Source organism: Patiria miniata, unplaced genomic scaffold (genome assembly GCF_015706575.1).
Source record: "Patiria miniata isolate m_02_andy unplaced genomic scaffold, ASM1570657v1 HiC_scaffold_21, whole genome shotgun sequence".
In the NCBI taxonomy this organism is placed as follows: domain Eukaryota; kingdom Metazoa; phylum Echinodermata; class Asteroidea; order Valvatida; family Asterinidae; genus Patiria; species Patiria miniata.
In genome coordinates, this window is record NW_024037060.1 from 7738018 (window position 1) to 7764836 (window position 26819).

At 41.4% G+C, this 26819-nt stretch overlaps 1 protein-coding gene across 1 annotated transcript in view; it reads right to left on the bottom strand.

Moving 5' to 3' along the window:
• Positions 1–7095: 7095 nt before the first annotated feature.
• The window catches only part of LOC119729872 (protein jagged-1b-like), a 29382-nt gene continuing 9658 nt past the window's right edge, over positions 7096–26819 (bottom strand). The window contains exons 5-18 of the mRNA XM_038202662.1: positions 24391–24557; positions 21657–21792; positions 19940–20091; positions 18255–18406; positions 17820–17930; positions 15904–16145; positions 14218–14405; positions 13409–13636; positions 12068–13162; positions 11604–11779; positions 10852–11038; positions 10286–10439; positions 9433–9527; positions 7096–8646 (exon numbers count right to left, since the gene is read on the bottom strand). Of these exons, the coding sequence (XP_038058590.1) occupies positions 8214–8646; positions 9433–9527; positions 10286–10439; positions 10852–11038; positions 11604–11779; positions 12068–13162; positions 13409–13636; positions 14218–14405; positions 15904–16145; positions 17820–17930; positions 18255–18406; positions 19940–20091; positions 21657–21792; positions 24391–24557 (3516 nt within the window). The 3' untranslated portion in view covers positions 7096–8213. The remainder of the gene's footprint in view (positions 8647–9432; positions 9528–10285; positions 10440–10851; positions 11039–11603; positions 11780–12067; positions 13163–13408; positions 13637–14217; positions 14406–15903; positions 16146–17819; positions 17931–18254; positions 18407–19939; positions 20092–21656; positions 21793–24390; positions 24558–26819) is intronic.

A 26819-nucleotide genomic window follows, 5' to 3' on the forward strand; every position in this document is an offset into this window, starting at 1 on the left:
TTTGACTAGAGACGTTCGCACGTTGCAATCAGTGCGCAGGCGTAAGTTGCGTTACAAATCAATCGTTTGTCGAATAAGTGCCCTTGCCCGAACTTGCTCGTAATTTGCGTCAACGGCTTTAGCACATCTTTGCGAAAACCAAAAAACAATGAAAAAGTGGTGTGAAGCCATATTGCTGTTTATTTGATGGGGGGGGGGGGTAGGGCAAATGCTCCCCTGCTCACGCTTGGAAAAATTATAAATTGAAAATATATTGAAAAACTTAAGGAATTTGGGGAAAATTTTGCTTTGCCCCCCTCCCCCCTGGAAAAAATCCTGGCGACGCCCATGGTTGCGAAGTCACTAATTTATAAAAAATTTCCGGGGGGGGGGGAAGGCAGGTTCGATGGGGGCAGGTTCGGTCCTGGTGCAGGTTCGATGCTCAGCTCCGGTTGTTCCGACGCCGGCTGCACTTCTGACCACCGGCTTCGGCACATCGTCAATCCGAACACGACGTGCCCTCACCCCACTGCGTGGCCCGTGTACGGGGTCTCGATCTCCCACGCGGCCTCCTGGCAATGCCGGCATCCATCCTGCTCGCACTACGCAAAAGCTGGGGCTGATGACCGGGTGGACTTAGGCATTCTTGGACAGTTACTCGATGAGATCAAACTTAAACCAGACAACGAAACTACTTTTAGAATTATGAAGATAACCTCGGATGAAATTCGAAGTTTAAACTTGGGGCTGAACAGGAGAACAGCAATAACGATGTTTCCACATTCAGTTACTGCAACGATGTGGTCTTCTCCATGTGACAACAGTCCCTTTGCCCCCCCCCCCGATCCGCCCTTGTCTGTATGTAGCAGTATCTGACATCCTTTTATCTTAGTGACTGCAAGTTATATCCAAACCGTCTCAATGATTCGGTCAAAGCATACAGCAGTTTTATATTGACCGGTATACTGCATGTGCAGCAATTAACCAAAGCGGGCGCCCTTAACACACACGCCAACAGTTCTTTGTGTGTGGTTTGTCGGATTACAGTCAACTCGACCGTTTGCCATCTCGGCTCGAACCAACTCGACCGTTTTTTTTACAAGTGTACTTTTCTTTCATATCTAGCACGAGTTCGTCCCAGCTTTCAGCACAGCAAACTCCGTGCTACGAACAGATGCAATCATTCAAATGTAAAAGTAAAATCATTTTGCATCTATTAATAAAAGATGTACTTGTCAATAAATAGTCCTTTTCTCTAACCAAAAAAATGGGTAAATAATTATTTCTTGCATGCGGAAACAGCGAGTACTCGTATATGCACGTTCCGGGTTGCCATGTTGTGCGAAGCGGGATTGGAACTGTATTTTGCCCGTTTGCGTGCGAGCCGCCAGGCATTGTCTGGTCGCGATCATAATGTGGGCCAGGACACGGCTGTGACCTCGTGCGGTGAACATTACTTCTTCTTTTTTAATGAGAGATACAAATACAAATACAACTTGTTGTTTGTTTTGTTAGGATTCAAATGATATTATCAAAACATTTGATTCGGTTTCGAAAACTTAGAATAAAAAAAGAACATAATTTGACAATAAAAATGACTGAATGTTTCACTTTTTACCATTTAAATCATTATATTTCCAAAACACAAGCTAGTATAAAATGACTTAAAATATACCCGACCGAGTGGTTTCTGTGAACCAATGCTATACTGTCGATCGCAAACTATCGACCCCCCCCCTCCACCTGTTAAGAACGCCCCTGCGTACGGTTCGACGTCATAGCAATGGTTTATAGTGAACATGAATTCTGCTGCGCGAATTACAGTCAACCCGACCGTTTTGCCAACTCGACTCGAACAAGTACCAACTCGAACGTCGTACCAACTCGACCGTCGTACCAACTCGACCGTTGAACCAACTCGTCCGTTGACCAACTCGACTTCACTTTCGAGTCAACTCGACGGTTTGTCAACTCAACCGTTTGCCAACTCGTTCATTGCATGTACAACTCGACACGAAGCTGCTTAACAATCAGGCCCGGATTAAGTGTTTCGTAGGCCCTAGGCACCAGTGTTCCGAAGAATGGAGAAGGAAGGGGAAAGGAAGAGGGAATAAGAACAAAGTGGAGAATTTTAATAATAAACACCGCTGCTCAAAACTCCGCGAAGCTAAAATCAGGTTCTGCAACCCATGGCAAATGATTGTGCATTCTGTCATGTCGGCACAAGCTGCCGCACGAAGTCACTTCATATACAGGCGTTGACAGCTACAGCTGTGCATATAAAAAATATAAAAATATAAACAAAATCCACTATAGGATTTAGAGACCCCCCCCCCCCCGCCCTGCAGTCTGGGATCAGGGAACAGGCCTGAACAAGGCATGCGCAAAGGTAATGAGCATGAACATGCAGTTTTGCGACAATGATATAAAACATTATAGCTGGATTGAATTTTGTATTTTCGAGCAATTTTAAAAATTAATTTCGAACGATTACAGTACAAGCTCTCAATATAACAAATCAATCATTCCTGCAATTGTCCTCCAATAGAAAAGAAAGAGAAAATAAAACAAAAAGTTATGTGGCGATGGCCAAGTCTTCAGGAGTCGGACTTATGACCCTAACTCAATGAGCCCCTTACCGACTTCCATATAGAACTCTTCCGGGACTCGGTACCCGGCCCACCACACCTCCTTCCCTGTCCATCCATGTAACTCGAAAGTCAGGCACCATAAAGGGAGGAAACGAGGTGGCACCCTAAGCCTTGCTGCCGAGTCAGCAAAAGAACCCCGTACCTATACGCAGATGCCAACCTTGACTTCGCAGACAGTCCCAACTTGTGAGTCAGCTTACCGACCGACCGACCGACCGACCGAGCTAACTGCTGTTGGTAAATGACGACGGGAAATTAATACTCTTAAATGACAGAACCGCGGGCATTGAAAACCAAAAAATGACACCAAGCGGGTTCGAACCCTTACCCTGGATCCGCTGTCGGACAGCTTAACAACTATGCTGTTTCGATAAGTGCTTTTCTCTTTGCGTTTAAAACAAAATCTTTATTTCTGTTTCATAGCTGCACGAAAGATGCATCGCGCTATACACATGAATGCTGTTACGTAACTTTTTTCTACAATCATTCTTATGTAGGCCTACGGAGCAGATGACTATTCAGGGTCACTATGAGCAATTAACCTTACCAAACTCGTCCTTATTCTGTCTCATCAATTGTTTCGCATCGCGCGTCTTTCGGCCGGCACTGACATGTCGCGCTGATTGAGAGAAATTCTAGCAAGTTTCCCCTACCTTATTATATTTATATCAAACTACCTACCCGTTTTCAAATATTTACTAGGGAATTTTATTTGTACGATTCTAATTCAGATCCCTTAGCTAAAAGTCATCCTTGGGAAAATTAATATTTTCATGTACTTACGATAAGTCTGGGGAATGATGCCATTATTACAATGTCACATTAACGTCAGCTGGTGGCATGATTAGAATCGTGACCACGCGAGTGCAATGACGTCCAGTGGCGTAAATCTGTGCCGGCAAGTGGGGGGGGGGGGGGAATGGGGGATGACCAAAATCATAAAATTCGGGCAATTCACAATGCAGTGCGCCACCAAGATTTTGCCATGGAGAGTCAGTTTTTCAAATTGCGGTCGACAAAACAAGGCCCATTTGAATGAGTGGCATTAAACAACCTTAGCCAATTGGCTTTAAATTTGGCAGGCGCGGATCCAGAGGGGGGGGGGGGGGGGGGGGGGGTCAAATCCCCCCAGCTCTGTCCGAAAAAAAATTATCATACAAATTTCAAAAAAAAAGTCGAACCCCCCCCCCCCGTGACACCCCCCAAAAAATTATACTGGTATAATGTCCGCCTGTTCAAAATACGGTACACCATTCTGTAATCTAGTGTTAATAATCGTCGAATTTGAACAGCGCCCCCTATTGACATATGGTACCAGCCCCCCCCCCCCCCCTCCCCCAGTTTTTGATTTTACGGATGCCGAGTGTCTGGAGAAAAAACCTGTGTACATTTTCAGATTTTTTGCTGATGAACCCCCCCCCCCCTGCGAAAATTCCTGGATCCGCCCCTGTTTGGGCAGAGCGTTCTGCCGCATTACTTAAAACAAATTGCTACAAAGAAAAGAAAAAGCAGATTTATTCTCGAATCATACGCTTACGAAACTACTGACCGGAAAAAATAACAATTTCAAATGTCCCGCGCTGCGAATTTGTCGACCATCTCCCATATTGCGCTGGGACAGATGAACTCTCCGTGGATTATGGTTTTTAAAAGCTTTTTTACGTTGTTTCTCCACTTTCCAGTGCTGGGACGTTCGGAAAATACGTCAAAATCCTATTTTTTTTCTCATCCCAAAAAAGTGGGGGATGATTCAACAGCCCAGTCCCCGGTCAAAAAGTATGGGGGGTGTATACCCCCACCCCACCCTCGCCCAGGGAATTACGCCCCTGATGACGGCGCACGGAGCCAATGAGCCTGCCACTCGCATGGTCTTTTTACGTGTCCGGGTTTCCATACCCCTTTACTCAAGTCTACGGTCATGAAAAAGCCTTTGAGATGAAACAAAGCAAACCCATGAACCTTTGGCGACTGAACGATCTAAATTGGAGCCATTATGTCAGCATCAGGGTGGCTGGCTGTATTTGCACACATCTCTTCAGCCTCATATCTACACAGTTCAGTGCAAACTAGGTTTTTGGCCGAGCAGGAACATCTTGCAGTTGCACATCAGGTTACAGACCAGTAAATAAACTTCCACAGACCCCAATGGTAAATGCTCCCCCTTCAGCAATTCAGGAAAAATACTCACAACTCTCCAAGGTGCTCGAGACACACATCAAATTAAAGCTTATTTAATCATCTTTCATTTTCATTTCAATTTTTGGGGTCAACTGATGACTTTTAGGTAGAATTTCCATCCGAAGATGATCACCCCTGAAAATAGTCCTGAAGCCCATCGCCATTTTGAAAAACGATGCCTACACTCCATTGCAAAATAGCGCTTTAAGGGCCCCCAATTTCATCCAAATTGAACGGAACTACAAGTTCACAGTCCTGTAGACCTGTGCACGGCTTCCACCCATATTTTTTTACAAACCCTCAAGTTCATGGCCCACAGCATGCTCAAATACTGAAGATTTTGAGGGCATGCAAATCGTGATTTGGACGGCGTGGACAATTTCGGACTGATTTACTGGTCTGCAACTATCAAGGCGCAGTAAATTCTCCTCTCAATTCGCGAACACTTTCAACAAATTTACGTATTAATTAAAGGCAAAATTACAAGTTGTGTTAAACATAAAGACATGGATAATAAACACTGCATTGACAAATGGTAGTTTTTATTTATCTGTAAAGTCTCTTTTGGGTTTATTTCATAATCAGAAACATTTATTCGAAACAACTTGTGAGTACAAAAACGTTCAAATTGGGTACAAACGACAAAAAAACAAAATTCAAAATAGGTCCACTGCCTTATCTGATGTATCTGATTCGTATCTGGTTTCATATGGTGTTTAGTGTGACTTGATGTCGACTTTTTTTAAAGCGAAATTATAAGGCCGAAGTCACTTTTCAAATAATTATGAATAACTTTTTTAATGGCTTAATTTAATTGAAACAAGTTCTTGGATCAAAACCCAGGATGGTTGAAAACCTTGTATTGTCATACAGTTCTATACGCTAAGTTAAAGCATTTTTTCTTGTGAAAAACACCCCCACAGCCCAACAAACAAACAAACAAACACCCCAACATAAAATAAATGAAAACAATATAAAACTCTATATACGCATGCTATAGACCAATCCGGGCATGCTGTCAATTCTATCACGAAGGCCCCCATCAATGGCAACAGCATTGTGCTAGCTATTGTTCAGATAATCCGTAATGGGGAAGTAGCATTGCGCAATAGCTTGCACAGTGCTTTGGACATTGAAGGGGGCCTCGTGTACAGTGATCACGTGCCCTGATTCGTCTATGCCTTGGCAGATAATGAATGAAAGTTTACACAATTAGGAATGTAATGCGAATTATTGGGCAGGCCATACTATACATTTTCCCGGCTATTTTGAAACATTTTTCATTAAAACTGTATCATTCAATTTTGTCTGAGAACAAAATTCACACGCTTTTACCAAAGCGATTTAGTCGTTTACCATTCAATTCCAAAGTCCGGTCACCACATTTAAACACACTGTCAAGACCATTCGTCATTACAGATCAAATTCGTCTAAAGCTGTTTCCGAATGGCAGTATTCAGAGATTAAATTCGTCTTATGCCAACCAATTTAAAATTGCTAAGTAAATTAGTCTGGCGTGGGTTATTTACCATGTTCCTTGTTCCCGAGGTCCATACAACAAAGTTTCTAACAAGGACAGGATACGAATTAAGTCGATGACCCTTATTTTACTTTGTTACAGAGAGTCAATAAGATTTCTTTTCCAAGGAAAATCGATTAAAAAACAAGCAACATTTATGAGTAACAGGGAAAGTAAAAGAAAAAAATGTTGCGAAATTGGACAAACTTTCAATTGTGTGGCAAAAGACGAATTTGATTTCTGAATAAAACTGTTCGGTGTAGACGAGACGAAATCGAATACTCCTCGCCGAAAATGGGCGTTCGCGGATTGAATTCGATTGAACAACAATGGAAATGGTATGACAAAAGACGAAATTAAACATCGGAAGTATTTACTAAATCGATGTTGAATGACGAACTGGAATATTAAAAACGGTGAATATGAATGATAAATCTTTTAAAATAGCCGGGAAAACCACTATTAGTTTATCTGTTCTATGTTCACCTATTTGTAGCCTAGTGGTATTGTTTGTGTGCATAAAACCATGATTATATATACATTGTAATCTGCGATTAGGATATCATCACTGCTCTAATAAAGCTGTTTTCTCTGTTGCTCATGACTGTTTTGGTGTTGGTGTGTGTATATTGATAATTTACATTGCTAAATTTTAAAGGATAAACTGTATTAGTGCATTACTATTTACAGCAGCTGCAATTAAGTTTGTGCAATACGGACGTGCGAGGCCAATGCAGAAAGGGGGTATTAAACACAAATACCTCGCCGTAGATTGGAATGTGTCCCTTTAATAGCTGATCCCCAAGTCCGCTTTTGCTTTGTTAAATCGTGACTTGGACACTGCAATTTTATTAATCTAGAACGGTCACGTGTCAAGTTTCTACAATACATTGTATTTAAATACACATAATTCAACACCACTCAAATACCGTCTGGCACAATATTTGCGTCAATAAGGTGTAGTGCAGAAATCAAAACAGTTAAAATAACGACGATTAATTTCGTATACAGTAACTAACACCTTTTATTAGCTATTTGGCTTATGGCACAATATAACAATGTGATGTGAGACGTTGATTTGTTTTTACACCTCCAGACACCGGCACGTTCAGTGTGAAAAACGCCTTGTTCAACATCACGTTTGTTACTAATGTTTTATTTAATTTGACACTGAAACGTAAAATCCTCATGGGCGTAAATCCCGCGGGGATGGGCGGATACATCCCCAACACTTTCTGACCGGGGGTGGGGAATTGGTTCCGCCTCCTTCCGTTTTGAAGGTGAGAAACCCAAAAATCTTCCCAACTGTCCAAATTAATAAAACAGTTTTGAAAAGAAACCACGGAGAATAAGCTTTCAATGCCCAGCTTTGAAGGTTAACAACCCCCTTGGGCCCTTTTTGCTGGGACCCATCCTTATTCTTCCAAAAGACTTCAAAATGTTGCACTTGTGTTTAAATGAAGGATACCCAGCGCCTCTATCGTTCCAAATCGTCAGACAAGTCCTGCCTCTCTCTGCATTCTCAATTCTCAAAAATCCTCATTTGCTTCAGCACCATTCATCCTCAATTCTCCAAAATCCTAATTTTTCTCAAGCATCATTCATCCTCAACCCTCCAAAATCCTCCCAAACCGGGGGATTTTTGAGGATTAAGGCTGGTTACGGTTTTAAGGGACGTGTAAACGTATGTTTCAATTACATGTATTTTGTATCGTGAACAGCACCCCTATCACTGCAAAAACCGGAGTGTTAAATTTACACCATTGGTATCTATATAGGACCATCTGGTGTTAGATTTTACTGGTGATGTCCTATATAGATACCGAATGGTGTTAAATTAACACTACAAAAAAAATCCCATTTTGAATTCACACGACCGGACAATTTTAGGATTTTGCCGCATGGTCATCCCCCATCTGCCACACTCTCCGGCATGGATTTACGCCACTGATATGTCCTACTTCATAGTACGAGTTCTCCTTGGCCACAGCTTTGGCCTTGAGCGCGGGAATATCGGCGTAGTAGTTGCTTGCTTTCTCCCCGCCCCCATCCAAGGCAACGAAGAAAGCCTTCTCGGCACCGGCAGTGGCAGACCCACAGTAGTCAGACTGGTCACAGCTCGATGTGTACGCGGGGTTGACGGACTCCACCATGTTGGGACGGTCGGGTCTTTTGGGTAGAGTAGGGGCGTCATCCTTGATGCGGGCACTGTAGGCGATGTCCACCTCCCCTTTATGGGTACTGAAGGTCGTCTCGAGGGCCGATTGGGCCCGGTCGCGACCTCGGTACTTGATCGCAGCATCCTTGGCTCGACCGAGGCTGTAAGAGCAAAAACATACGTCTTAGGTAGTACTACTCCGATATAACCTTAAGTCAGAGTAACTGAAAAATGTCACACTTGCGGTCAGCTGACTACAACTATCAACGGAAAATATAGATATCGTCAGCCGGGTGTAATTAAGACTGATTGCTAGTTAAATCTCATTTCTTCAGGGTGCAATTTTTATAAGAGGCATAAAGAGCTGTTATACTGGAACATACATTGGAAGCTAAGATAACGCGTTTTCTAACGAAAACTACACGCAGCAGATGCTTTCTTTGAACTTGAATTATTAACGGTTTGTTCTCATTTTTAGCGTTTCACCGATGTATAAACATTTTGAGCGTTTCACTGATGTATAAATATGGTTGGCAGGTCGTGAAATTGAAGAAAAAAAAACATAGAAAATGTGACTTAAGTTCAACATCGTATTATCTTGAGGAAATAAGACTTTCTTCATCGGAATACCCTACTTTTTTCTCTATTTATAAGTATACTGGTCATTGCTATTTTCCTTTTGAAATTTGAACTTAATAATTTCATAAGTAGACATAATTTATATTGTTAAAGAAATTGTTAGAGCAACAATTTTGATGGCTAAAATTGATCGTTACATTGATGATATATCTGGAAACTGCTCTGATATACCAGCACCCTTCGACACCTTTTGGAAATGCATTGTCAGACATCTTTTCTCCTTCTGTCCTAGAACTATATGACGTCCTGATTCGGAACTACATGACGTCCTGATTCGACTTGACTTGAACTCAAGCATTATTACTTACTCTCCTTTATGGTAGAAGAGAAACCCGACCGCAACAATCAAAGCTACAGTAACGACAACGAGTAGAATGATGTACCAGTTGGAACTGATCCAGCTCTGTAAAACGAAATCACAAATATATGGCTTATCGTCTGTCATATCCGATCACCATAGCTATATTATGCATAGTTGAAATATCCCCATTATTTACTTATGTTATGTTATCACCATCATCATAATTATTTTCACCGTTATCAAGTCAACGTTATTACCATCCTCACTGCCATCACCGCCATTTTCACTATCATCTTCAACCATTACTGTCATTTACATCATCCTTCTATTGGCAGTTTGTTCATCATCTCGTGATCAGTTTTATATTTTGAAAACGCGAATTTACTATTTTATAACAAGAATGCTACAGGCCACTCGACTTGGCAGCCACAAAAAAATAATCCATGGATTTAAAGACAAAAATTAATTATTAGTTGATCATCCCGTCAAACTGAGATAAACATTCGAAGAGGAAAAAGGAATTTGGGTAAGGAGTTCCGCAACGAATCAGTGAGAGGGAAGGAAGTCAAGTAACTACCTCAACTCGCGGAACAAAAATGACGTAAGAACGAAAGGAGGCAGGAAAACCGAGGAGAGTGGTGAAGATGTGCAATGGAGCAATGAGAAAGGAAAGCCCTCCTGACAGAAGGAGGGGGTTAAGGAGGAACCTAAGTGTCTATCAGTGAGAGAAGTTCTATAGAAGAGCCACATGTTATAAGGTCTCCGAGTAGAACTCGCATGACTTCACATCGTGCCACGACAGATCTTTAAAATTGTAACTGACTCAAAGTTTCTTCCAGTTAAGGGGAGAAATCCTATACCTCGGTGTATGGCTTCGCCGATCCCTTGTAGATGTCGAAGCCGAACTGGGCAGGAAGATCCGTCGGCGCCCCATCAATCCAAGCCTCCATGGTGTCCTTCTGTAAGTAACCCGACTCAGTCCAAGCTAGAAAGGTGACTCTGGTCAGTGGTGAGCTGGTGGGGATAAACAGTTGATGTTCTGTGATTAGAGCCCGATGCATGGAATTCATTGATCATCTCACTGTCAAATAGTAACGACGGATTTGCTGATCGCTTTATGGAGTAGGATTGCCTTTGCGCGATTGTATGGAGTGCCTTAATGTGTGTTATCATGCCAATAAAATTGAAAGTCATATAAACATTTGGAAGCAAATGTTTTTGATAGATAGCTTGGAGATTTTTTTTAACTAGATTGTTAACAGTGCTTTTCTCAAACCAAAAATGAATTATTATTCTTTCGGTAAACTAATTACGAGACGATTAACTTGACATTATAGCAACAATTTGGCGTCATCAACTGATAATTTCATTTCAATTGTCTGTGTCAATTAAACCTTGCAAGACAACTGTGGAGTAATATATATACCTATCGGTAGATTTGACATAGTCCTCTGTCAGAATTATTTCCACGGTCACAGTTTCTCCGGTGTCTCTGCGCACGCGCGATTGAAGTGCGTAGAGTTTCTGCAGCAGATTGGCCAATTTGGTTTCAAAAGCAGACTGATCTCCCAACTTTCCAATCACCATGACGACGGCACTGTACAGTTTTGACTCTTAGACACGTGACAAAAGAAATACAGGAATTTGTTTATTTCAATGTCGTGAAACGATTGCCCCAAAATAGATGATGAATACAATTTAAGGTACTATACTATAAGCTTTGATTTTGATTTTGAAAATGCAACAATTAAAGTACTTGTGAAAAATTTGCCGGCATTCAAAATGTGCTTAATTATGTGCGAATTTGGAGCACAACTACTAGGCCCGATTCCTAATTTTGCGTTCGTTCGATTCCGCTTCTGCGCCGAGTTTTATCCAGCCAACGACCGCAACAATATTATCACAAATAATAAATGGCAGAAAATATTATCGGGTAGGGCTTGATTCGTGTAAGTGACATTGGGGACACTACTTCACCAAAAAGCAATATGTCAGGTGTAAAAGTAGACAACAAAAGACATCAGGGGACTTTTTATTTCGAAAACCTGTTCGGAATTTTTTCTGGATTTTTTCCATTATGAAATATCAAGCTCCAATTAAGATGTGGTCCTATCGTATAAAGACTGAGTATGTTTTTTTTCCCATTAAAGTGCAAATTCCATTTTGGTCTTGTCTTACCTATGTCGCAATTGGTTCCATAGAAGCCGTCATCACAGGTGCATTTATAATTGTAATCGTTAGCGCTGTTGGTGTTTTCACATATACCGTTCTGACACGGTGGGTCTGGGAGGGCGCATGGCTCATCTATCACCGTGTCACACTGAGTGCCCTCGTAAAACACATCACATTCACATCTGTATAAACCAAATAATGCTCAGGTAAATGTGAGTCACGACAGGTCCATCGTATGCAGCAGCCATATTGGAAATATATTTTGTTTATTTGAATTCAGCGTCAAGTTTGAATACGCCACATGGTCTGTGCATGCGTATGCCTGTGTGACAAAAGCTCATACACCCATATAATGGCTGTCAGGCAAAGGGTCGTATGGCCTATACCATTCTCGCTTCTTTAATTTTCATACGATTTTCATGAGCTTGCGGATTATACCAAAGTCCTACCAAAAAACTAAGGCTGCTCACCTGTAGCCATTCAACTCATCCACACACGTTCCGTGCTCACACGGCGAGCTAGCACACTCATCTATTTCGCTCTGACACAGCACGCCTTCATACCCCGCCGTGCAGTTGCAAACGTAGCCGTTGATGAGATCCCAGCAAGTCCCGTTCAGGCAGGGTGAGCTGTTGCACTCGTTGGTTTCACTGTGGCACGTTTCTCCGCCGTAGCCCGGCGGACAGAGGCAGGTGTACCCGTCCAGGTGATCGGTGCAGGTGCCCTGGTGTAGACACGGCGAGCTGGCGCACTCGTCGATGTCTTTGTCGCACGTTTCTCCGTCGTATCCCGGCGGACAGAGGCAGGTGTACCCATCCAGGTGATCGGTGCAGGTGCCCTGGTGTAGACACGGCAAGCTGGCGCACTCGTCGATGTCTTTGTCGCACGTTTCTCCGTCGTATCCCGGCACACAGAGGCAGGTGTACCCGTTCAGGTCATCGGTGCAGGTGCCCTGGTGTAGACACGGCAAGCTGGCGCACTCGTCGATGTCTTGGTCGCACGTTTCTCCGCCGTATCCCGGCGGACAGAGGCAGGTGTACCCGTCCAGGTGATCGGTGCAGGTGCCCTGGTGTAGACACGGCAAGCTGGCGCACTCGTCGATGTCTTCTTGGTCGCACGTTTCTCCGCCGTATCCCGGCGGACAGAGGCAGGTGTACCCGTTCAGGTAATCGGTGCAGGTGCCCTGGTGTAGACACGGCGAGCTAGCACACTCATCTATTTCGTTCTGACACAGCACGCCTTCATACCCCGCCGTGCAGTTGCAAACGTAGCCGTTGATGAGATCCCAGCAAGTCCCGTTCAGACAGGGTGAGCTGTTGCACTCGTTGGTTTCACTGTGGCACTTTTCTCCGCCGTAGCCCGGCGGGCAGAGGCAGGTGTACCCATCCAGGTGATCGGTGCATGTGCCCCGTAGACACGGCGAGCTGGCACACTCGTCGATGTCTTGGTCGCACGTTTTTCCGCCGTAGCCTGCCACGCATTCGCAGATGAACCCCGGGTAAACGTCCACGCAAGTGGCGTTGTTCAAACACGGATCATTATCACACAGATTCAACCTTTGACACCTGATATTAAGGGGAAAATAGTTACCTGTTAAATTATGAGTAAAATCCACTGCTAGCCAGTCGGATAACAGACCAAGCGTAGAGCACTAATCAGATTCGTGACCCTCATAAATTTTGGTTTTAATCCACCGCTGTCATTGATGTTCTTCTTACTGGAGAACTCAGTTGATCAACTTCCAATGGACAAACTGGTGAAATTGTTCACAAAAGTAATGCTTGCCCAATCATACACGGCGCCACACTTACCAGAAACCGTTGATCTCATCCACGCAGGTCTCATTGATATAGCATGGGAACGAGGCACATTCGTCTATGTCCATCTCGCACGTGTCACCCTCGTACCCGTCGACACAGTGACAGTGGTATCCAGCGAACTCGTCCTCACAAGTTGCGTTGTTTCTACACGGGGAGCTCAGGCACTCGTCCGTCTCCAAATCACAGTGTGTTCCTTCATATTCTTCTAGACATGCACACCTTTAGGGAAAAACAATTCAGTACATGGATTAATCGGAGGCCGTGCACTGTTCAAAATGTTCAAAATTGTATGGTGACTTAAGCGTGCATGGAACTGTTTGATGTAGAAGTGACGACTATTTAAAAGTAAAAGTTAATATTGTTATTTAATGATCGTTAACTTGGTTATCGTTAAGATCGGAGTAAACCTAAAGTTTACACAACCTAGATATACCTCACGGTATACCAAACGTTAAATCTGACACCGTGGTAGCAAGGAGGTTTCGACCTCTCAAAGAATATGCCTTTGATGAGCATGACGACTATTTATAAAAGATATAGACATATATCATACTCGGCAATAGGGATAGTCAGTGAAGGAACTTGGGTTAATAAGTACACAGGTGTGTACAAAGTCACAGAAAAAAAGTGGGGGGAAATGTCCCCCGATATTGATTGATGCCCATGGCCACAGTCATTCCATAATGTTATTGTTCTTTTTATTGATTGAATTATTGGACAAAGTCAATAATGGATTCATTACACTACATGTAATAGGCCTAATTTACGCGTGAATTTGCTTGGGATTCGATCGAACTTACTGATATTTCCCAATGAGATCATGACACGTCCCATTGTGAAGGCACGGATTGGAACTACATTCGTCTGTTTCCACATCACACAAGAGGCCCTCGTAGCCCGTCTCGCACAGACAGTGAAATCCGCCCACTCGGTCAACGCACGTGCCGTTATTGGCGCAGGTTTGGTTGATGCAGTAATCGATATCGACCTGTTAACAAAAGAAACTGTTCATTAGCAAGAAATAGACATCATTATCAATAATAGTGTAGATGTAAATGTAGAAATCCGGGGACTGACAGCTGTAGGCTTATGTCATGTTATGCACAGAACCTTTGATAATACGACATTCACCCAACTGATTTTGTGTAATTATGCTCGAACATCTGATCTGATCCGATATCACCAAGAACAGCAAATTTGTTGTTGGCCTACCATTCAACAATAAGCACCAACATAAGATTTTCTGAATAGGCATACAAAATACGTGTGTATAACAAACAGAAATCCCACTTTCAATTAAAATATACTTTCTAATGGCGTTTCTAATATATTTATTATCAAGGCTGGCAATTTATGGGCGAGAAATCCGCACCCTATATGTGGGAAATGCACACGGTAACTGGTTGAAGTAAATGTGTTCATAAGATGGAATTTGCGTCGGGGTGATGTAAATCAAATTAGGTTTTTCCCTTCACCGACGCATAAAGACTGTATACTCAGTGTCCGTGAATATCCGTGAACTTCAGTCGACCTCCATTTATGTAGTGCATTTATGTAAGCAGCGTATTACATAATTTATGCAGTGCATTTTTGCGGTGAGATCCAATCGCGCACTATTTTTTTCCAACTTTCAGTCGGGAGGTAACACACTGAGTATACAGTGTTTATACGTCGGTGCGGGCAAAAGCTAATTTGAAGTAAATGTGCCTGGCGTAAATGAACAAAAAAGACGACTTCCGCAATAACAGTGGATTTGATGACAAATCGTTATAGATATACGTGATAGTCGTATTTTGTCCGTAAACTTCAGTCGACCTCCATCGGCGCGGCTGGTATAAGACTAGAACGTAATCGGCCGGGTTGCGACAAATCTAACGACTTGACGATTACGTTCTCGCACCGTTATTCATTCATGTAAGCAGCGTATTACATAATTTTATGCAGTGCATTTTGCAGTGAGATCCAATCGCGCACCTCTATGCAAATGAGGACTCATTCGTTCTGTTGCGTGGGGAGTTCTTCTCAATACGTTGTGGGCATGTCTGCAGATCTTGCGACGTTTAAACGACTAATACACTCAGCTAGGTCAATTGTGCATAGAAATAAAATGTATCATTGTGATGTACTTCATTTATTTGAGTCGTGTATGCCCTATAACGAATTTTGTAATGTTGCACAGCACAAAGTACAAACCCTCGAAGTAAAGAGAATGATCTTCCGTGGTGGCCTAGAATACACTCTGGAATCTGAACCAATCAGAGTTCTCGCATAGAATTCGCTAGCGATTCAAAATGCTCCCATATGTTGTGTATACAATTAAAAACGTTTTCGCCAAGTCGGTAATTGATCATCAATAGTTAGCATCATTTGTTTTGAGAACTAGATTATGTGCACTGCAGCAATATTTTGCGTGGGTGGAGCCAGTAACCGTACATTAAACAATTATATACCGACTTGGCACCAACAAAGGAACATGAATCCGTTACCTCGCAAAGATCTCCAAAATAACCCAGTGGACACACACACTTGAATTGACCAATCAGATCATTACACGTGGCTCCGTTCTGACATGGTTGACCTGCGCAGTCGTCGTACTCGCAGAACTCGTCCGCGTACACTTCACCAAGGGGACATGCGCAGGTGAAATTTGCCACGTGATCGTGGCAAGTCCCGCCGTTTTTGCAAGGCATGGACGCGCAGTCGTCCACGTTGATGTCGCATGTCGGTCCTGTGAAACACATTAACGATGTGGTTTATACAAATATGGTAAAGCTATATAACTCAAAAAGTCCTTGTAGTTTTTGAGTAGTTACAAGGGACACGATGAAAAGGCCTGATCATATGGTATTCCAAGTGGAAAAACATCTTTAAAGGGCTCCGTGCAATGTAATTATTTTCATGCAGTCACTGCGAGTACACATTTGTGTCCCATTTAACCTTATATTGAATTTTCGTTTTGAGAGTTTTCAAGGGTATTTTTAATTTGTTTCGTTTGGGTTTTTATGCAAATGTAAATTTACATATTGATGACCAAGAGTGTGATGTCATTTCAGGCAGACAGCGTTACAGTTATTTCAGCACAAATAAAGTTACCAGAGTTTTGGATATTTTACCGTTGTTAATTTCCTTTTCTTTTGTGTTTCGTTGTTGTGTCAGTACATATCAGTACACCAGTGAACACTTTTCTCAGAAATGTTTTCATTGAGCATAATTATTGTTGGAATTAATTTTGAACAGAAACCCCTGAACTGAACAGTTTCTTCCTGAAACTTTCCATCAACAGCGGTCTCAGTTGTCCGGAAAAGCATAGACAATTGTAAATGTTTGTGCACTTCCGAATAACATTGACCATCAAGGGGTGTTAATAGTTTTCATACATTTAAGAGGAGCAGAAAGTTGCACAAAAAAATGGTAAGAAGGGCAACTTTTGGTAAAACCGATCAGACAGGGATATGGTGACAATGGACACGTGGCATTTTTAACATTCTCCTAGTGGCAGCGGTATATATAGCAAATCTTTTACTGTACAAACGATACAAAACAGTTTTTCTTTTTTGACTTAATAGTTGTTTCGAGTTATCAGAGTTTGACTTATCAAGATTTCACCGTATAAACGGTAAAAAAAAACAGTCAACTCCACCCATCTAGCTAGTAAGTCATACGCAATACATGTGGTCGCACGCTGCACTGTGCACATAATGAAAGGCCATTGTGGGGCCTTATTCACGAGTCGGCCATATTGGATTGAAAGTGAGGTAAAATCTTGATTTTTTGAACTTGTGTAGAGAAATAACAGCAAGTTAATCACTAATTAATTCCAGTCTGCTTCAATGAATAATTTCATAATTTCAAATTTGTAATTAAACGTTCACTAAATGTTTAAAGCCAGATAAAAAAAATGACTGTAAAATAAGGCTGCATTATGCCTGGATAAACAGTCTGGCGCCATCCCATTCAACAGTTAACAATTAATGAAATACAGTCAGGGATCTCGACAAAAATGGTCAACTCGTGAATAAGGCCCATGGTTCAACAGTCTGATGTTGTCGCAACTCTCTCTATATCAGCTCTGCGTGTTTGTAGCACGCATGGGCGTCGCCAGGATTTTTTTCTAGAGGGGGGCAAAAAAAAAAAATTGCCAAAAATGCTTGCATTTCTCAACATATTCTCGATTTATCAGTTTTAGAGGGGGGCAGGGACATTTTGCCCCCCCCCCCAACTCATTAAATTTACACCACTTTGTCTTCGCGCCTCTTTTTCTTTTCGTTTTTTCTCTTCTTTCTTCTTCTTCTTCTTCTTCTTTTTTTTTGCCCCCCCCCCCCTTGCCCCCTCCTCGCTACGCCCATGGTAGCACGCTCAACTGTTCATTTACACAAGAAATCGTTAAACTGTTTTCACTTACCAGTCCAGCCAATTGTGCAGGAGCAGCTGAATCGATCGACCCCGTTAACGCATGCGCCATTAGCACAAGGATTAGACTGGCATTCATCGTAATCAAGCTCGCAATTGGATCCTGCAAAGCAAGAGGACCGAGACAAAATGTTGATGGGAGTTTACAATTAAAGGCCGTGTTCTAACACCTACGACTTAGAGTCATTGGAGCACATATGGTATGACAACTTACATAGTCATCTTAAAGAACAAAAAATAGCATCAAAATCAATGAACGTTGTCCCTATTCCCGTTTTGATAAATTATCAACATGCTATCCTTTCAACGTTTTCCTAAACCGAGCCAAAAGGGTCTGTAATTAGTCTGAAGGTTTAAAAACAAATTGTGTGTATTTCACCAAACATTAAGCTGCGAAACAAAAAGACAACAAAAACACTGGATGTACCTTTCCAGCCACTGTAGCAAATTTTGTCTCCCGTAAGGGCGTCGCATCGGTAATGTCCATACTGGTCATCCCTGGGAATACAGTGCACACTGCAGTCGGAGCCATGGTAATAACTGTCGCAATACACCCTCACTTCAAAAATGAAGTCGATCCTAGTAATTTTTGAAGGTAAAGAGAGAGAGAGAGAGTAAAGCAAACAGATGAAGAGTGGGCAACACAATTTACAATCTCCAAATTCTACAAAGGCTTGCATTAAGTAGTTATGTCTGCGAGAAAAGAACTGTCAAACTTTTACTTTTTCAATCCATGCATTCGGAGAAAGTTTTAGGGTGCACACACCCACGAAATACATATTTTGCAATTATTTTGGAGGCAGGTATAGTTGTTGAAGACCAAATGTCGGACCTTGATTCTTCTTTGACATTTCAAATTGGTCTTGTGAGTGATATGATAATTCACGTGCCACCTGGAGCTGTTTTTTGCATGTTTTGATTTTTTGGCTTAGCGACCCGGTTAAAATGCAAAATGCCATGTGATTCATGCAGTATTTTCTGAAGTTAGAGATTTTGGAGACACTTGGTGGCAGCAAACACGCCGGTCCCTTTTCAATAAACCATTGCGAGTGGCCTATACCCTTTCTGGTCACACTGACTTACTCGGAATGCTTGGCACATTTTAACTTTGAATTCTCCAGACCAAACGCACTGTTGCTAATCACATGATTAGTTACGTAAGGGACGCTCAGCACGAACACATTGTTCACAATAGGCGAGAATGGCACAAAGACACCAGACCATGCCGGAGCTGGGGGTTGCCAGCACAAAGCTTGCCCCGAATCATGTGATATAGTAACAGTCTCTTTGGCTGGGAGAATGCGAAGTTAAAACGTGCAAAGCATTGGATTAAGTCAGCGTTTCAGATACAAATTTAACTCGCAACTGGCTTATGGTGCTAATGTGTGCATGTTAATTGTTTAAAATAACGTAAATAGTAATTTAAAAAACTAGGACCAGTTGGTTGCTGCATAATATGCAACCAAGCGTTTCAAAAACTGTTAAAGATTTCATTGTCCGTGCTCTTCATTTTACCTCTATTTTTACGTCTGAATTATTGTTGATCCGCAAATATTTACAAAGTGAGAATTATGTCACATGTCACTTGGTGGTCGGTCGGTCGGTCAATCGGTCGGTCAATCGATCGGTCCCCGGCAAATTGACCAAAATAAGCCTCTTATAGTTTCCCATGAAAATAAACACCAAATTTTAATTTTGAAAAAAAGGCAAACAACAAAAAGTAAATACTTAACAGCTTTTTTTTGTAAAAATTCGGAAAGATGTTCTTAAAAAGTTTGTAAATGGAGGCAAAACATGTGCAGTAATGTGATAGTCACGTGGTATTTATCACAAATCGCTACAAATTTAAGTATATATCTAAAGTATGGTGTTCCATATGTGCCATCGGCGTCATATTTCTGGACGCCGCATTTTAAAGCTCTGGCAAGGATCGTTTGATGGATTTCGTGCAAGACTTTCATGCAAGGCGGCCATTGTGCACTCGCATTTGTTATTCTAAACTATACATAAACGTGGATAGTAATTTTTTCAGTGTACCATTAAAAAGCGAATATTTTTTTTATTGGTAGATAAATCTTTCCTTTTTATGTCATTCATGTCCTAGTGACGTACTGTGACCGTGAGCCCAGCCTATACTGCTGCCACGTCGCGGTTGATAGACTCCGTGCAGCCTCTTTATAAATGGTCCTTCTAGCACGATCAATCTCGTCATCATTATTCTGGGTATCCAGATCCCAGACTCGAACGAAGACTTGCATGCTATCCTGTCAAACAATCGAAAATACGAACACTTAAAGTCGGATTGCAAATATACATGCACTCACTCATGGCAGCGGCTAAAGCCACTTCATATAGACTGATGTATGTTACTGCATGCCAGCCGCATTTTCGATCACACACAACAAGCAATCACGCTTATAACCATGATTTGATTTCGATGTAAAAGAAGTGAACTAAGGCCAGCGGCAGCTAATGAGAGTGTAAAGGGAGTTCGGCGCTTCCGAACCAGCCTCTTTATTAGACTAATAGGCAAAATAGGCCCGCTCGAGAACAAAAATGCATATATTTTTTTTCATAAAGAATAAGGCAAATTACGACTAATTGTTTAAGGCCCTTCGGTTTCTGTACAAGTGTGACTGTAACTACTTGGACACCCCCCACCCATTCTGGTAAGATATCGGTCATGTAATACAGTGAGTGCAACAGTTCCGGCATCGACAGTTCCAGATCACTTGATTAAATAGAAATCAATTCAAGTATTTCGAGACTTTCTTTTTACCAATTTGAAGGTCTATTATTTTGAAATTGTCGGGAGAAAAAAAAATTGGAAATCGCTTAAAAATTCCCCACGATCCAGTTCGGTGAAATATCGGCGTGTTTGGTAACAGACCCGTTAAAGGAAGCGCGTAAAGGCAAAAATCTGGTTTCCGGTGTATGGGAAGGTAGTGTACATTATCGTTTTCTTTTCTACATTATCGGTTTTCTTATAAGGACATAATCTCAAGTACCACTGGGTAATAATAATGTTGGTATTTGAATTAACTGAATTGCTGTATTCGCCGAAAGATTGTTATTCCGCGTGAGACAGTTGCGGATCACCCATGCACCCGATGCAGTTTTTTGTGCAGTTTTACGAAAGGCCGTTTGTGCCATCGAATGTATAAATTGCTCTTTTGCAAGTATATGTTTGGTGAATCTTGGGTTTTTTCGATGTATATGTTTGATGAATCTAGTTTTGTAGATGTATATGTTTAGCAAGTCTTGTTTTTTGGATGCATATATTTGGCGAGTTTATTTTTATGTATTATGTTTAGCAAGTCTTATTTTTTGGATATTTATATTTCTTTGTAGCTTTGATGCTTTACTCTTTCACTCTAGAGAGGATAACAATGTCAAACAGTATTCGCCAAACATATAACTAAGTCTTGCAAAAAAAACAAGACTTGCCAAATTTATACTTGCAAAAAAACAAGATTCGCCAAACATATACATCCAAAAAACAAGACTTAACATATACATAAAAAAACAAGACTCGCCAAATATATACACACAAAATAAGACTTGCTAAACATATACATCCAAAAAACAATATACACCAAACATATACATCCCAAAAAAATAAGACTTGCTAAACATATACATCCAAAAAAAAAGACTCGCCAAATATATACATCTAAAAACAGCGAAAGCTGTTGCTTTGTACAATAGCGTGCACAGTGGTTCCTCCAATGAAGGGGGCCTCGTAAAGGTGTACATTGATCTGGGCCCAGTTTCGCCATCTATAAACGCTAGATATAGTGTCCTATAGTGCCACTGTTGAACAGCTTACCGACCAGGAGGTGACACGCATGGTGTACGGGTTCGCTATCAGGTTGGGTATGGTGGAGGGGAAGTTGAAGTTGTCGTTATCCTCATGAAGTTTCGCTGTTGTGATAGCTGCCATGTCGCAGGATGTACCCAAGGGACTTGAAAGTGTTCAAAGAGAATGATTAAACACAATTAGATATTTGAAAAGGTCTCCAAAACTGAACATGAAATCAATAGGTCTAAAGAAAGAAACAATTCGGAAAAGGCCTAATAAGAAGCATCACAACTGTCCTCGAGGCGGTCAACACCTAACGAGCTATCGTTTATTTGTTTGTAACAAAACCGACACTTAGTTTGGCCCTCTTCAAACCTTCTCAGAAAGCAAATTTCACTTTGCACTAATTACATATTCATTTCCATATATCCTTACTTTTGCCTTAACATTGTAGTTAATAGCATATGATTATATATAATAGCCTTGATTCAAGACGTCACTGTTTTTCTTAAAGATGGGGTCAATTTTCAAGGTACGGCGTCGCACTCGAAACACTAGTTTTAATTATTTTGTCTGTAGGCCCCTATCTCCAAGCCATTTCCTGACAAATGAAGGCATCGCTGTGGTGTCACTATGGGCACACACTGTGCATACACTTAAGATATTTTCACCAACATGTGTCAACCAACATGTGTCTGTCACTAAAACTTTTGAACATAAAATTTGCTCACTTTAAAGGGCTCATGCGATTGATTTTTCTTAAAAACACATTTTGTAAACTTTCTACTCCTTTTAAATGTAGGAAAACTATTTCACCTCCCTGTTTGCTTAATTCTATTGGAAAAATGCACTTTATTAAACATTTAAAATTGTCCACAACTGAAGACGCTGTTGCTGTGATGTCATTTCAAGAACACACTGTTCAGTTTAAGGGTTTTCTGTTCAAATTGTGAACTCAAAATTTGTTCATTGAAAACATTTTGTGAGAAAGGTTTGCTCATAGGTTAACTGCGATGTACTGACACAACTAAGGAAATCACCAAAGAAATGTAAATTGACGATAGAAAATATCCAAAATTCTAGCAACTTTTTGGTGCTAAAATAGCTGTAACATTGGGGTTTCAGCCGCAAGGACATCACAGTTTTGCTCATGAAAATGAAAACTCGCATTAGCATAAAAAAACGAAAGGCACCAAAATACCCTTTAAAATGCCAAAAACCAAAATATTGAAAATAAGTTTCGCGATTCTGATATCTGCCATTTCGCAGGCAGGACCAGGGACTTGAAAGTGTTCGAAGAACACAGTTTGATTGTTTCCAAAGCTGAACATGAACTATTGAATGGGACACAAAGTTGCATTTACTAAGTCAACAAACTAAGTCATGTACTAAGTCAAAAAACAAACAGAGAATCGACTGCGATCCCGGCCCCCAACACACACACGAACCACTGATCTCTTTTATACTGACTGGATAGCGCTTCGGGGTGCAGACCAGTAAATCGGTCCGAAATTGCCTGCGCCGGCCAAATCGCAATTTGCATGCCCTCAAAATCTTTGGTATTTAAACATGTTGTGGGCCATGAACTTGAGGGTTTGTAAAAAATATGGGTGGAAGCCGTGCACAGGACTCTAAAAGCGCTCTATTTTGCAATGGAGTGTAGGCATCGTTTTTCAAACTGGCGATGGGCTTCAGGACTATTTTCAGGGGTGATCGTCTTCAGATTGAAATTTCTCCTAGTAAAAGTCATCAGTTGACCCCCCCCCCCTAAATTGAACAGAAAATGAAAGATGATGAAATAAGCTTTAATTTGATGTGTGTCTCGAACACCTTGGAGAGTTGTGAGTATTTTTCCCGAATTTTTGAAGTGGGAGCATTTACCATTGGGGTCTATGGAAGTTTATTTACTGGTCTGCTACCTATAGTTTCAAAATGGCGCCTTCCATCGTTTGTTGTCAAAATGTTTGCGCAGACGCTTTACATTCCACGACAGTGTTTTTTTTAAGGGGGCGGAACATGGGGGGGGGGGGCTGTGTTTCAAAAGGGGTCAGCAATGGCGGTTCCGCAACAAATGCGCCCAAAATCTGAATGGGGCCGATGGACCGTCGTCCGATCACAACAATTTCGAGCGAACAGGGGGGGGGGGGTAATTTGGGGTCGGAAGGAGCAAAAACTCAATTAACTCCCGTTGGGGGCGCCCTACAGTAAGGTAGCCGCAAACAGAGGGCTTGTTTTCAGGCCAGAAATCGCAGTCAGAGATTTTTTCTCGCAATTTTTTGATGAAATATGAGTCATCCATCCTTCCTCGTGCCGTAGAAGTGGTTTGGGTAATTTTTTCAAAACCTCGCTTCTTTATAGGGTGCAGACCAGTAAATCGGTCCGAAATTGCCTGCGCCGGCCAAATCGCGATTTGCATGCCCTCAAAATCTTCGGTATTTGAGCATGCTGTGGGAACTTGAGGGTTTGTAAAAAATATGGGTGGAAGCCGTGCACAGGACTGGGAGCTTGCAGTTCTGTGTAAATTGGATGTAATTTGGACCCTAAAAGCGCTCTATTTTGCAATGGAGTGTAGGCATCGTTTTCAAAATGGCGATGGGCATTGAAAAAAGTCTAATAGCAGTAGCAAATGTTAGAAGCTGACGTAACATGCGAACGGTATACCCCCAAACTGTCCGGACATTATGGATTTTTTTAGATTAAATAAAAATTCTATCACATATAATTATATTAATACTTGAATGATACCGACTATCTTACGTACCCTGTATCGTCGCCGTCGATACATACAAAGAAGTAGTTATCACAGAAATCATCGCAGCCACCGAAGAAGTCATCGCAACAACCACGGTCATAATCATTATGGTCGGAATTGTAGAAAGATACAAACTTGAACTGGACTGTAGCATTCGCCCATACTAAAAGGAAAACCTGCCCAAACAAGATCAAAAGGGAATAATGACCTAAACAATGAACATGACTTGATTAAAGAGTTCAGACCAACAGCCTACAAATAATTATGGTGCTGGTCATTTTCCCCTATTTTGGCAATATCCCATAGGCAAGCTCGTTGGTCGAGCGGTAAGACGTGTACGCTAGTAAGCAGGCAGTCGTGGGTTCGAGTCCCACCTGAGTGATTCTTCTAACGATTTTTTTCTCACAATCACTCGGGGGCAACACTGAGCATACATCGTTCATAAAATCCGTCGGTGCAAGACAAAAAAAAACGATATTTAATATCTTTGCAATCAAACATAAATATATCTAAAAAGGTGTGGTGTTATTGTAAAGTTTCCTAATGAGCCACCGATTACGGTGATCCGAAATCCATAAAAATTAACCAAGTTAACCACATCGAATTGTGATAGCAGCTAAAAGTAGCCATGCTTTAATAACTGCAATCCAGGTTTGGGTCAAGGGGAGAGGCGGGGATTAACTGCATGGGAGGAGGGTTATCCTGCATTAAAGGGAAGATGCAACATTTGCAAACATCAAAAAACGAGATGATCACGAAATACCTGACTGAATTGCTAGGGATTGACAGTCTAAAGCATCCTGTAAAATGGTGGCTCCTGGTGTGCTGACATTTTCAAGCAAAACTGTATTTTTCAAATGCTGGTCGGCCAGGAGAAAACTCTTTTTTTTTTTTTAACTGCTTTTCATATTTAGTTGTTCCGCATTTTCTTTGCAATTGATTTCACACTTGCGAAGGGGCACAAGCCTGCTAGACTGATTATTTGACCTAACAATTCCCTAAAGTCTTTACATTTCTCCGTCAGGGTCAGGGAACCAGACTACAAGAACATGATTTGTGGCAGCAATTGTTTTCATCTTTGTCGTCGAAACAAGAGTATTACTGATCTATACATAATGATATATAACTTTTAACTAAAAACTATAGGATAATAGAATGATCCAGGTCAACTTTGTATAACCTTCATTGTTATACCCCCCCCCCCCCCGGTTATTGTCACCCACATGACAAATTTGCTGAACTTATTTCGCTACAAGGTACTTGATCCTTGCATTTATATAGAATCTACTGCTAAATCAGTCATAGGCCTCAGTGGTTTACTGCTTTGTAAATATGCTGGTCCTAAATATACATGTCATTATTGAGCCTCCATTGTATTCTGATTTCCGAAGTAAGGAAACAGAGGAACCAAGATAGTTCATGTAATGCCAGTTCCTTTGTTTATAGTTATCTTTCTCAGACTACTGATAACCGTTTAAGTTCAACGTAGTGCAAAACAAGTGAACAGTCAGTGGGCCTTGCCTGTATACATTAGCACAAGGCTAATTGGAGCGGAGTCAATTACAAATGTATATAAAACAAAACAATGGTACCGTAGTTTTTGCATTTGAACTTGGTGATATAGGTGATATGCATGGTCTTCGCAATATTCACAGTGTTCACTAAAAAGTCAAAACTGAATCATAGAAAGTTAGCCTACGAAACAACTATAGGGGGGTATTGCAAACTTTTCTGAAAGGAAATATCTTACATAAGCATGGTGCCAAATAGGGACCTGTATGGGAGCGATAGCCTTATTGATTTCTGCCTGCCCTTCCCCTTCGACCATCACTACAATCTCAAATTTCTTCGACCATAATTTTCGACCGTTACATTCCAGATTAATTAAGTTGAAGGATCAATAATTGACGCATAGCCTATAGGCCAGGTCAATCAGTAATAAGTCTCTTCTGGTGCAGTGCGTATTGTACCAGAGTCCGCCAACAGTAGGCCGAGTCGTTTTGGTTTAGAATCTTAATAACACTTGTAACCATTATGACCAAAACAAAAAGATCTCAACATTCTTACATGTGACAACAAAGCCGTCAATAGAAGAACAAACTTCATGTTTGACACAGGTCGCTCGTAAAGTGAACTCGTTGATGTCCGTGCGTGTATAAATTAAACTAAAAATTGATAGTGCTTTTTGATGCGCAATAAAAATGGACTTTGGTTCCATGTACGACTACCTTTATATTCGCAACCTGGTGAGAATGAGCAAATAAAATAGACCCTAAAGAATAACGGACCACGGAGTTTCGACTCTAATCGTTGCTAATGTTTTTGCAAATGAGGGTCATGGCCATAAACTTATGATAAAGAAACCAAAGTCACATTTTTTTTCGGAATACAAAAGACGCTGTGGCGATAATCAGCAGTCGCGTAGAAATTGTTTGTTT